General features: G+C 37.8%; 2 protein-coding genes across 2 annotated transcripts; one reads left to right on the top strand and one right to left on the bottom strand.

Annotated features, from left to right (window-relative positions):
- tomm40 (translocase of outer mitochondrial membrane 40 homolog (yeast)) lies at positions 1-4435 on the top strand. Its single transcript, XM_056381557.1, has 9 exons — positions 1-108; positions 757-998; positions 1207-1367; positions 1883-1984; positions 2086-2191; positions 2584-2706; positions 2940-3016; positions 3701-3803; positions 3918-4435. The coding sequence occupies exons 2-9, from the start codon at positions 776-778 to the stop codon at positions 4055-4057; spliced, it is 1035 nt and encodes a 344-aa protein (XP_056237532.1). The 5' UTR covers positions 1-108; positions 757-775; the 3' UTR covers positions 4058-4435.
- Positions 4436-5590: 1155 nt separating this feature from the next.
- LOC130172679 (meprin A subunit beta-like) lies at positions 5591-13013 on the bottom strand. The gene is made up of 16 exons (XM_056381544.1): positions 12843-13013; positions 12589-12675; positions 12213-12240; positions 12058-12096; positions 11913-11938; positions 11713-11791; positions 11155-11272; positions 10338-10516; positions 9806-10024; positions 8738-8899; positions 8382-8612; positions 7833-8285; positions 7581-7754; positions 7326-7431; positions 7178-7225; positions 5591-6872 (listed from the first exon to the last, which is right to left on the bottom strand). Exons 2-16 carry the CDS (start codon positions 12649-12651, stop codon positions 6794-6796), a joined length of 2004 nt encoding a protein of 667 aa, XP_056237519.1. The 5' UTR covers positions 12652-12675; positions 12843-13013; the 3' UTR covers positions 5591-6793.
- Between the last annotated feature and the right edge of the window lie 512 nt (positions 13014-13525).

Genomic DNA, 13525 nt, shown 5'->3' with positions numbered 1-13525 from the left:
TCAACGCACTAGTCACATGAAATGGGCGGGCACTTGTCAACTACGGTTACGGACGTTGCCGTGAACTTTGCCGGTGTTGAACTACCCCCTGGACCCCGAACCGTTAGCGTGAGTAGCTAAACCGTAAAATTGCAGGAGTGCTTTGTAAGAAGACGATAGTTGCTAGTGTCAATTCGCCACCTATTGTGTTTCTAACTAATGTGTTTTCCGTATGCAGACGAACAGATCTCGTGGTCGACTCCACATGGCTACCTAGCATGCTAGCTAGCCAACCAACCGTGCTAGCTTGCATTAGCCTTCATAGGTTAAATACTGCTAGCGGATAGTTTTGTCGGCTGCTGGCTTATCTCCAAATGTAGTCTCTGTTGCAAACCAGAAGGTGCAGTTCAATTTTTCTAGTGGTTACCCGGCAGTGTTGTAATATAACATTGTTATATATGGCGACAGTCTGACTAAACTGGGCCTTAGCTGCAACCAGTCTGCTGTACTGTTACTGCCAGGACAGGAGAACAGATCACTCACTTTAGCTAACCAAGTTAATACTAGCTGTAACGTTTTTGGAGCTAACTGTCCAGGTGCATTGGATATACTGCGGGTAATGTCATATCCAGTCATGTTTGTTAACTTTTCAATTCACTCACACCTTCTCAGGGATTACCTCAACAGTCAGTAGCTCGCAGCTGTGAGATGAAATTACACCTATAAATTCAATGACTTAATAATAAATTATTCATCCACTGTCTATCTCTTTACTAGTCTGTTATAGCATCAGAGTATGGGCAGTGTGTTGGCTGCCGCCTCCCCCAGTCCAGCTCCAGCTGCAGCTGGAGTTGGAGGTGGTCAAGGGGTTCCAGGGTTGGTGTCGGTCCCTCCAGGGTTTAGTATGCCCTCAGTGTCTTCCGTCCCTCCATCATCTGGATCTGGCCAGCAGACGTCAGATGCAGATTCCCCACTCCCAAACCCAGGCACTTATGAGGAATGCCACCGCAAATGTAAAGGTTAGAAAATCAGCTGTTGAATTGTGTGAGAAGTGTATTTAGTATATATGACTGATGTAGTCTTTTTCTTCACATTTGTTTAACTTTGAAAAATAAATCATTGCATTATAACAATAGTATTACTGTTACATTGGCATGGGCTTAAATGATTGTCTGATGTTGAGTTACCTATATCTCTTTTCTCCTTTTTGGCCTTTTTCTGTTTTAGAGGTGTTCCCTCTGCAGATGGAAGGGGTGCGGTTAGTGGTCAACAAGGGCCTGAGTAACCACTTCCAAGTCAGCCATACTGTTACCCTCAGTACCCAGGGTGATTCTGGTTATCGATTTGGTTCCACCTACGTAGGCAGTAAACAGACTGGACCAGCAGAGGTAATGATAATTTTCTCATCACCTCAACAAACCCCTTGATAAATGTTGACATTTATTAGCCAACCAGTCTCAAGGTTTAACGGATATATGAAGGCTGTATTCATTAATAATATAAAACTGCATTGTTTCAAGCCTCGTAATGCATTTTAGGTAAAATAGCTTTTTTATATTGTACTACCTTTGGAAATTTGTATCAAACAAAAAAGGAGGCAATTGTTTTTGCTAGTGGAAAATTATGAAAATATATTTATATAACGAAAAAGAGGGACAGCTGTTATGGTTATATTAAGCCTTTAATTGGTTAGTTAGTTCGCCTAGATGATTACTTTAATGACCTGATTTGTGATCACCAAGGTTCAAAAGTGAAAAAAAATACTTGCCCACATGGACAGCAGCAACAACATTTACAATGATATTTGGGAAGCTATATAGCCTACGCCTCTATAGAGTTGCAAAGCTTCAAATGTCATCCACATAACTTAAAAGCTGACAATGATGTCTCTTCTTCCCTCTAGTCATTCCCAGTCATGGTCGGAGATATGGACAATACTGGGAGTCTGAATGCCCAGATCATTCACCAGCTCACATCTGCTGTGCGTTCTAAAATAGCAATCCAGGTATGAAGACTTTCAGATGTTTTTCACAAGTTTTTTTCTGGGTATGTTAAGTTTCACTGACATTGTGATTCTGAACTATTTTCTATTTTTGTGTGTTGTAGACTCAGCAGCATAAGTTTGTGAATTGGCAGTGTGACATGGAGTATCGTGGTGAAGACTTCACCTCTGCTGTGACACTCGGAAATCCAGACGTACTTGTTGGATCTGGTATGATTATTTTCACAAAACTGCAGTGGAGGTTTTGTTGAAGGGAGAACGATGGCAGAATACAACCACTGTTTATGGCTGGGTGATATCCATGAAACCAATATCACAATATAATATAAGTTTTTTTTTTTTAATCTGCTATCAATATATTTATGTATCAATGTGTAATATGGGAAATGTATGCCAGATAGAATCCTAAAACTGATGTTTAATGCAGCTAAAGCTGTAACAATTTGTTGATTTAGAGATTAATTAAAAGGAATTAGGAGGAGGAATTAGAAAAAGCGCTAGAAAGCCTGAGAGGGGAAGACCGTACTCCATTCTATAAATATGAATAAGGTGGGAATATATTATGTAAAAATAATGGAAGCACTTTTGCTACTTTCTTTCAGGCATTTTGGTGGCCCACTACCTCCAGTCCATCACACCAGCGCTGGCTCTGGGTGGTGAGCTAGTGTACCACAAGAGACCTGGGGAGGAAGGAACCGTCACCTCCCTTTTGGGCAGATACACAGGTAAAATCCACCCTCGGCTTATTGAACCATGCACTGTATCTGACTAAGTGATGCTTAAATCTATGGTCTACCATCTTGCTTTGTTAACATTTTTAAAATTACCAATTTTCCAAAATATTAATTGTCTAAGTTGTCTGAAGTGTTTATCGGAACTTCTATAAGTATTACCTAATTCCATCTCATTGTTTTGTTATATGTGTAATAGATGTTCAAATCTTTTTTGTTCTTCTCAGGTGACAACTATGTTGCTACATTGACTTTGGGAGGTGCAGGAGCTCATGCTACATACTATCACAAAGCCAACGACCAGGTATCTAACATTAGGACAAGTGTGCAGGGTTGTATGTCTGTGTATGTTTGTCTGAAACACCTCATATGCAGCCTTTTGGTTCAAATTCTGGAGTTTGCATATTAAAAGCATGTGTTTTATGTTTTTAAAAGTTTTATATAAAAAAATATTTACATGCTCATATATACACTGGAGTAGTTTTTGGTGCCTTTTTAATTGTTCTGGCTTTCGAGGAGTCCTTTCCTCAAGTGATTCCAATGTAAGACATGGAGGGACAAAACCCAGAGTTCTTATTGTGTGCAAAAAAAGAACTCTGAAGTTCAGCTGAAGGTAATAATGTGGCTGAATTAGGCAAATCAAGTTAGACTCTTCGTAGTACAAAATTCCAATGGCGTTACTAACCCCCTTACTGCACAGTTGTAGTCCAGAGAAAGAGGAATTTTGTATTTGGAAGATAACCCACTTAATGTCTAACTCAGACTGATGAGGCCTCGTATTGCCTTACACTGGCTATAAGACATTTTTGCAGTGAACTAGGCCTGTACATTCTTACCCCTTTGCTTTAACTGGAATGTTGTTTGGATGAGGACAGAAGAAAAAAATTATGTCGACTTAAAGTTATTTCAGTGTGCATAGGAGTGTTGCGTTAAGATAGACTTGGGGCGAAAAGTGGACCTGTCTTTTAACTTCTGTCTACTAATACAGTTGCAGATAGGAGTTGAATTTGAAGCAAGCACAAGGATGCAAGACACTACAACATCCTTTGGTTACCAGTTGGACCTTCCCAAGGCCAACCTGCTGTTTAAAGGTAAATACAATATGAATACACCCATAGCCGCATAAGTGACTATTTGAACATTGGAAAATATAGGGTTTCCTCTTAACAAGAATTGTTACACTTTTACTCCTTTCCTCTCCTCAGGTACAGTTGACAGTAATTGGGTGGTAGGGGCAACCCTTGAAAAGAAACTGTTGCCGCTGCCTCTCACACTGGCCCTCGGGGCTTTCCTCAACCATCGCAAGAACAAGTTCCAGTGTGGCTTCGGTGTCACCATTGGCTAGGTCTCTGGTGCAGGGTCTGCCTGGAGCCAGCTCGCAGGCCACAGCTTGGACCGGCACAGAGACACACAGGAACCTGGACTAAGTTTTAGAAATTGGATTCAGAGACTCTCTTACAACTGTGATTTCTGGGGCAGACAGAGAGATAAAGACAACTACCAAGGAGCCAGGACTGGCCAAGCCATGCCTACATACTGTAGCACAAATGTCTTTCCTTTATGGTGTATTGGATATACCCAGAGGCTAGAGAGATGTACATCAGAGGGCATCAGGTGATGCATGAGAACATGTGATGTGAAAATCAAAGTAAGTGGTTAGACATAATATATGGTTATCATGTATGACGGATTGAAATAAATGTGATTACTTTTTGTAAAAGTAGATGTTGTGTTTACTTTGAGGAGCTGAGTACAGTTGCACAAGTGCATACAACTTAATTATCTGTGAAATATAATGTAGTTCAATGTAACCTATACAACAGTTGAGACCATCAGATTTACTGATTTATCTCTTAATCGTTTGAATACATACATAATGTAGTCTAGCAAGTACCACAAGCTGTGACCTCAGTACCAGTTTAAAACCACTATAACCAATCAATATTCTTAATAATAATGGGGTAAATGACTGAAAGTGATGAATTCAACAATCCAAACATCCAGCCCAGACAAACCCAGTGAGTGCTACCTGCCCAACACCAAAAACCAGACAGCTAGCAACTAGCAGGAGAAGATGGAGCATTTAGCAGCTAGAGCGATTTCTTTTTTTCTTGAGTTAGTGAGAGCTAAAAGTAATGAATAATTGTTTTTTATTCATCAGGCAGATGCAAACATGACTCCAAATCAATATTAATCTGTGTCGTCTGAATTTATAAACAAGCAACGATTCCTTAGAAGTTCACCATTATCTTAAAAGGTAAGTTAAAGGTGACAATATCAGTTGTGTTTACAGCTTGTTTTTGCTGCCCCCTAGTGGCCAAAAAAGTGAGGAAGAGGGATCCTGTGGCATCTTTTATTTTTACAGGGTTTGTATTCTATGGAATTCAACCTTACTTGGAGTAAGTCATGTTTAAAAAGGTCCCAGGTTTATTCTTCTCCATTTCAATGTATATAATTTGATTAATTGCAAATTTGTACCAGAGAATTACAATATCCACTCTGATGTGTCTTCCATCTTGTAAGGAGAGAAGCATTTCAGTTAGGTCTTAAGCCACAATATTTTCATTATCAGAACATCTGACAGTTATTATGTTTAATAACTAAATGATTGGTAATTGTATAAAATGTCAAAAGATCGTCTAGAATGGCCGTCATTCTTCCCTGAAGCCCATGTTAACAATCAAATAGCTTTTTTTTTTTTTTTTTTTTTTCTTGAAGCAAAAAAGACTTAAATGATTAATTATTAAGATTGTTTCCATTAAACTTTTGCAAATCCACCAAACAGGTCTAGAGAAGTAAGTGAGTGCCTGAGGAAGTAATGAAACTAGTGCAGGGCCCAGGACCCCCCTAGGAGGATAATCCAGCCAGGACTGTGCCATGTAAATTAGTACCACTGACATCTTTTCAATATTCCTGTTCCTGACTGATAGTTAAGGATGAGCTAGTGAACTGGCAAGTGCTATGTTCAAGAACAGTGGGGGCGAAATATTTTTAATTAAACATTATGTAAAAAATGGAATATATAAAGCTATAAGCACAATAGTTTTTGCAACGACTAATTTGGCAAAACCAGGCAGGAATTTTAATTCACAAATTTATTTTAAAAAACTACCAGGATAGTCGTATATGGTGGAAAAACACTGTCATGCTGTTGGTTGGACAGTACCTGTCTAACGTTTGGTCAGAAATGTAATAAGCCTCAGATTCCCTGGGTTTGAAGTCAATGCATGACTTCAATCTTAACTGATCAAAGGCTCGCAGGACCTCTTTAGTTTGCAGGTCTACAGTGGGAAGTGTGTTAAAGAGATGAAAAGAGAAATATTATTGGATGATTCAGTGCAATTGATGTAATGTGAGGCTCTTCTGGTTGTGAGCATTATAGACTCCAAATGTGGTCCCAGGTGGAGGGGTATTTCATTGACATGATTTAAGTTTTTCTAGCCATTGAGGGACAAACCCATTACTTTACTGCAAGTCTGCCATTGGAGCAACAATAAGTTTTTAAGATTGTTCATACCCAGAATCATATGTGGTAACAGCCTCTATATTTATTTAACTCTGCTGTCAGCTGTATAAAAATTGTTTAACAAGACAATTAATATGTTTAATACATATCCATGATAATAGGTTCTGAAATGAAAAATATGTATTAAATATACTTATAATCATTTCAGTATTTGTTTAGTGACTGTAGACACAAAAATCATTTGCTTGAGTTTTTATTGGCTTCCAAGAAATACAATATTGCATGAAATCCCTAAAAGTAGTGAACATATTTTCAAGAATAATCCATAAATGACAATATAACAAAAGTATGATCCCACCACCAAAAGCAAATGACTGTAATGCAGGCATTTCTTCTTCTCTGAATTTCATACACACAGTAAACCTATATATCCAACTGTTCAGTACTTACTGCAGCTTTCTCTTTTCATTAGCTTATATAACCTGGAAAACAACAACAAATATATTTAAAGGGAAAATTAGCCACTGTCTGAATTATTCAGCTGAATCACTCAGCCAGTGGCTGATTTGCCGCTCTTGTCCATGTGCTGAGGTGAGATGTGGATGAGAGGAGACATCATGGTATCAAAAGCATCAGTGCTAGGAGGAGGGTGAGGACAGGAGAGGCCACCATAGCAGGAGAGAAGCCAAAAATGCTACAACAGAAAGAAAGGAAAGTATTAAATAAAATAATATAGAGTGGATTTCTGACCAGTACCTCATGGTGTTCACACCAAGCTATAAAGACTGTTGGGAAAATTAGTATGTGTAGCCAGAAAGCTGCTTGTAGCTGCTGCATATGTTACATGACTGTGACCTTATTTTATTTTATTTTTTAATACTAACTACAGACCCATTTATGTAACTAGTTGATTAGCCTCAAGAGTGTCAAATAATACTTTCCAAGCTCACTGTTTTAATAGCTTGCAAATTTCAACAAGTGTAAAACGTGAGTTAATACCTGTTGTCGTCTGTTGTCTGAGGAGGTGGAAGGGCGGTGGTTAAGATCCTGTAAAAAGCATTGCATCATTAAAATCTAAAAATGCTAAATTCTACATCTGTCTTTACCCTTTGTTTTAAAATGAGAAGTTGTTTCATAGCTGACCCACCGTGATGAACATGGGCCATTATCCAGATCTTTAGGGGGATGTACAATCATCGCTGGTGCCACTTTAGGACATGGCAGAGCGCTTCCATTAACTAGGGGAGTGAGATCTAGCAAAAACAGAAAGTAACATTATACAACACATCTTCCACTTAGTTGTGCAGTGATTTAAGTTTCAAACATGTTTGTTGTAAAATTACAAGCAGAGCAGTTTTTAACCACAGTGAGCAAAACATCGAAAACATTTTTATCGGCTTGCCTTGGAAGCTGAAGACAAAAATGGCGCTCCCTCCCTTGAGGAAGTCTCTGGATTTCATTTCTTTCAGAGACGTAAAATAGGTTCTGCCAATCAAAGGTCCGGCAAAGACCTTCTCATTATTCTCATCTAAGACTGTTTTTCCAATCTCACGAGGATTGTCCCAACGATAGGTACCTGTTCACAGAGAACATATAGAGCATTAAAGAAACATAAGAGAATACAAAGAATTTCCTCATGTTCTTTCAACCTTACCATCAGAGCTGACTAGGTTTGGGTCAGTGGTGATACTCTTTTGCTTCGACATGTGCAGCTGGATGTTGGGTGTCTGATCCAGCATTTGGAAAGTCACCTGCCTTTGTGGGCAAGGCCACTCCAGCTTGTCATCATATTTACCAGACAAGAGCTGCACAAACAGTCCGATATATGTCCGGTACAGAACTAACGCTACCCGGTAAGCATACCCCCCGCTGGAGTACTGCCGCGGGCTGTATATAGCGTGTCCAAATTTGCTAGTGTTCAAAACCCTCTCAAAGTCATTAATCTGCAAGGTTACATGTGGACACTCGATCTCGGACAGATTTATGTCATCGATAGAGAAGCCGCCTGAAGAGCTTCCTGCTCCTTTACGAGCCTCAAACTCCACCTGGAAGTGCTTGATGGCATTCAGGGAAACATGCTGGAGCTGCCAGTGAGATGTTGGTGAACCTGAAGGAAGAAAATGTCACACATTCATAGTTCATCAAGAGTCTTAAATACCATTTAGAGCAGATGATACAAGATAATCATACAGTCTGACATTACCAGTGATTTGTCCCATGAGACGGCGGGTTCCTTTCAAGTCATTCTCATCTTGAAACTCCCTGATCCAGATGTTAAGTTTGTCGGACTCGTTCCCACTGTGGTAATAGTAGAACTGGAGACACTGGACATGACAGTCTCTACTGGGGCTCATCCTGTGGGTCTCCAGCCAGGCTGAGTCTCCCTCCTCACCTGATGCTGTGCTAGCATGCATGAAGAAACCTGCATCTTGGCCTAGAATGTTGTTGTCCAGGAAAGTCACATTACAAGACTTTCATCAAAGCTATTTGTGATACTTAAAAGAAAAGTTAAACTTAGTTTTTTTTGGAAATTTTAATTTTGAAATTGTGAAATCTTACCTTGACCACTATTGCCACTGGGTAGACTGGTGTGATCAGAGCTAGGACCCCCATCAACACGTGTTACCATTTTCCAGTCACTGCTACTCTGTGAACACCGGGTCATGTGGCACATGTTCTCCTTAGAGAAGCCACAGTACATCTTAAATGCAATGGTTGAGTCTGTAGAAGTCAATGAAGAACACAGGATTTAGGACTACTGACTAACTTGGGGATATCATTTTTTAAAAAGTCTATAGAATATAAATAAGTAAACGGTGTGTTATAGACACAATTCAGGCATAGCTCATGTAGATAATGGTTTATGATACGCTGATGCCAATTCTCAAGCCAACCCCATGTTGCTACGACTCGGTCCATCATCATTGCAGCCTAATCCTTGCTATATTTTTAGGTATTGTTGTTTGAACTAAATCTCAGAGTTCATGTTCCAATCCAGTCCATGTGTCGAGGTGTCCTTGGGCAAAATACTGAACCCCCAAATTGACCCTAATGTCTGTTACACCAGTGTATGAGTGTGTGTATGGATGTGATGTAAGAATGTGTTTGTGAGTGGATGAATGTGGCATGTTATGTAGAGTGCTTTGAGTGGTCGATAAGACTAGAACACCATTTACCTTGGAGGGCAGTGCTTCTCCTGACAAATTTAATTGTATTACCATTTGCTATAAATTGTCAGTACCTTGACAGAAATATCTTAGTTATTAATTGGCTCTGACCAGTTGCCAGGGAATCAGTGGATCATCCACGAAGTTAGTGGTCACATCTATGAACTTGTCTGGTACATAACATCTTTAAAATGGTATATTGTTGTTTCTACTCTAGGTTTTTATATGAATTCAACAAATGAGATTTGAAGTGAGCTTTAGAGGTGCTGGTAGGTGGATTTTGTTACCATTTGATACAGACATGTTAGCTCTTTCCTGCTGTTTTAAATATGACAATGATAATGTCAACTATTACTTTTTTTGTGGATATGTGTGTTATTATACCGATTTTAGTGATTGAAACAAACGATCACAAAACATTAAAGGTGGGTGATGTTCTCTTTAAACTCCAAGAACTTACTGCATTTGTAGCGAAGGTTGAGCTCTCGGATATCACTGGGACTCACTTCCAGTCTTTGACCAATCACATCCTGGAATTTTGGGTCTTTGGTGATAACTGTAGACCCGTTGCCATTGCTGAATGCATTTTTACTATAGTGCATCACAGATGAGTAGTCGTACGGGACTCCCCCTGCTGTGCTGCTTTCTTTGCTAACTTTTCTGAAATTATATTCCTTACCTGGATGACACATATAAAAGCAAACAATCAATTACAGCACACTGTATTGAAAAATACTGAGAGCGTCATCAGCATAATTCACTAATCATTCATTAGACAAAATTAGCTTTTACATAATTTGATCATAGTTTGTAAGATTTTCATCAATCCTACTTTTAATTTAACAGTTACTACTTTTTAGGTATATGTTTTTGGATTAATCTATTCATTTGGAACCCCTTCTGTTACCCTCATACACTTTCATACCTGTAAGATATTTAAGAATAACTGAATATGAAGGACAGGAATATTATAATACAAGTCTTAATGGAACCTTTTTGGACGTTCTCAAGTGCAATGGTCACATGATCATCTCTGTCATATCTGGACTGTTCATGGTAGAAGCCAAGAGCATGGAGAAACTCATGTTCAACAGTAGAAATTGCATCACAGTATTTGCCGATGGAGAGATCCTGTCCACCGGTGAATATACGTCCAATATATGAGAAACATCTAAAATTGAAAAAGGACTGGTTAGTAAAAGTCACATCTTTATGTTAATGAATGTGATCTTAGTCTTGGTGATGAAAGAGTGCTGCTAGAGTGCACAGACTGATTTTACTGGAGATGGAATAACTAAGTTTTATTCAGTGGCACAGGCAGTTGACGTTTGAGTGAAAGTGTTATTATCATATTAAAATGTCATTCATCTAACCCCTCAGCAGCAGTGTCATTTTTCTATCAAAGAAGTTAGAATATACAAATGTATATTTGAATTTAGAGTTGAAACTAACAGTTATGTTACGTATAGGTTAATCTGTCATTTATATTTTTTATGTAAATTCTATTCTATAAAATATCAGAAAATGGTTGGAAAAATTATTGTGATCACACAAGCTCGAAGGATCCCTGTGGAAATTTTGACCATTATTAAATCAATCAATCAAACTATTTGAATAGGACTTTTCATGTCGATAAGTGCCGTTTTAAAGTGTTTCACAGATGACTGATAAGCTAAAAAGAAAATGACAAATCAAGTAAGAAACACAAAAAAGCACAGAATCCTCAAGTTTAACTGTTTTGCATGATAAATTACGTTATTAATTGATTATCAAAAGTGTGGGGAAAAAAAAGAAAAATTCAATACATACCCGCCTAACTTTTGGACAGAAAGGTAATATTCATCAGAGCCTCTTGGTCTGAAGTCAATGCAGGATTTCAACCTGAACTGATCAAAGGCTCTCAGGATCACTCCTTTAGCGTTCATCTCTTCCATTGTTCATGAGAATTGTGTTATAGGGAGAACCAAAGAAATTACAATGTTGAAAGCAACTGATAGATGAGGCCCTCTTGCCTATGTATATGCTACAAACATGATACTGCTGTTACAAATGCCTTCTAGATACTCAGGTGTAGGAGTGGAGTCACTGTTTGGCACAAGTGGATGGTGAGAAACTATGTTAAGTTAAGATCAGAAATATTTGCTTGTGCCAAGTAGCTTTGTTCACTTCCTTGTGCTACTGGTTCTCTATGTGGCGACAGTCTGCAGCTAATTGATGCTAATGAACTGTACTGACTGGTGGACAAACATATAATATATTTCACTAACTTATTGGTGCAGCCACCTGGAGAGCACATCCCATGGTGCAATTCTCCCAATAACATACAAATACTCGGGGTTATTATGCAAGAAAAATTTTAATATTTACCAAGGTCTTTTTCCAAAACATATGGGACTGGGGGCCTCCACAGTCTGTCAGCTTCATTGGTAGCACTCCTCTGTGGTGGCTAAGATTTAAAAAAAAAGAAAAGAAAAATTCTGTTGACACAAACAATCCACACATACTAATCTATCTTTTTAATTTTTTAAAGTTCTTTTTAAATTAAGCCACAAAAACACTAAACTCACCTCAAGAATGTCATCATGTAATGAATCTAAGATGAAGCATAAAAAGTGAATGAGTTGTTTTTTTGTTGAACAAAGAAATGAATGACTCTATGTGCCTATGTAACCAGAACCACCACATTAATTATACGAAAATGTTTAACTTTACCCTTGTTTACATCTGTAATGTCCTTGTCTTCACCAATTTCTACAAAAAAGATGAGATGCTGCTTTATAGTGTGACAATAATCAATTACAAATGATTCAATTAAATCAAATAAATTTTATGAAACATATTGACAAATAACAAATAATACAGCTTACCCACTATCTCTGGTCCATCAGGTCCATTCTTTAAAAATGAACATTTGAACACATGAATATACAGTATGTAATGATGTAATTCTAAGACATATAACATGAGACATAAAGACAACACAAGTGTATCCTTTTTTCTGGTTATTGGAGAACAATACTGCTAATACTGGTCTACAAGTAAAACTCAAATTTGAAATCCATAGATTTAAAATTAGTTAAATGTTTACATTCTGTCTTAAAGTCCAAACTAAAGTCCAGATTTTCATTAACATTAAATCACTAAATCACTAATTAAACACTTTAAAAAAGGAATGGTAGTTTTGCTCTGCAAAATGTAGTAATTTAAGATCACAACAACACAAACAAATAAATAAACTCTTACCAGGTTTAGGGAGAGTGTCAAGGAAACTGCCAAGTTGACCACAAGAAAAATGTAGCCTTTCATCCTTGTAGTGTGTCTTGGACCAAACTTAAATCACACAACAGAGATTAAATGATAAACCAAATATAAATATATAGTATCACTTAAATGCAATAAAGCTGCTAAACATTTAAGTCTAACTATACATTTGCATTTTAATTTAAATTACTTTGAAAATTAATTTTGTATTTAAAGAAAATGTCACTCAGCTTTACCTTCCGTCACCCTGGCTGTTCTTTCCTCGATCTCACTTGTGAAGACTTTGCTATAACAGGAGAATTTAAAGCAGGGATGCCGGCCCACTGGCAAAACAAAAACAGAACAAACAAAACAAAACAAAACAGGTTTTTCACATTTCAGAACTCGTAGTCATGCATTAAGCTTCATTGTGTCCTGAGTAATTGCTGCTTAGGTGTCAATGCTGTCAAGACAAAAATCTCAACCTGCTTTGAAAATACCTGCGCATGTTCGGTTTTATCAGATTTTTGTGAAATGTACGCAAAGGATGTTGACTAATTCCATTACCATTAGAGAACAGTTCACACTCCACAATTTCTTTCAGGTATAAGTTAAATTGAAATTAAAAATAATAAATAAAGAACTATATCTTATAGTCTCAGTTGTTGTGCTTTTGATTTGATCAATTCAATATTATTATTATTTTAGAATTTTCACCAGCTGTATAGGACATTAGCCTCATTAGCTTCTCAACTGTGATGTATAAATGAAAATCTAACACTCTTACATCTTATACATGTCTTAATTTCTGTCGGTGAAGTGAAGAGACTATTCCTGTTTCTTTAGCTTGTGGAGGCAGGGGTATAGTGTCTCATTTATATACTGAAACTAAAACCTCTGCTCTCTGATCTTATCTTTGTTCATTTCGGTTGTCCATCAC

The sequence above is a fragment of the Seriola aureovittata genome, chromosome 7 (assembly GCF_021018895.1).
Source record: "Seriola aureovittata isolate HTS-2021-v1 ecotype China chromosome 7, ASM2101889v1, whole genome shotgun sequence".
Classification (NCBI taxonomy): domain Eukaryota; kingdom Metazoa; phylum Chordata; class Actinopteri; order Carangiformes; family Carangidae; genus Seriola; species Seriola aureovittata.
The sequence above is the reverse complement of the archived record's forward strand: the minus strand, read 5'-3'. Positions and strand labels throughout refer to the sequence as shown.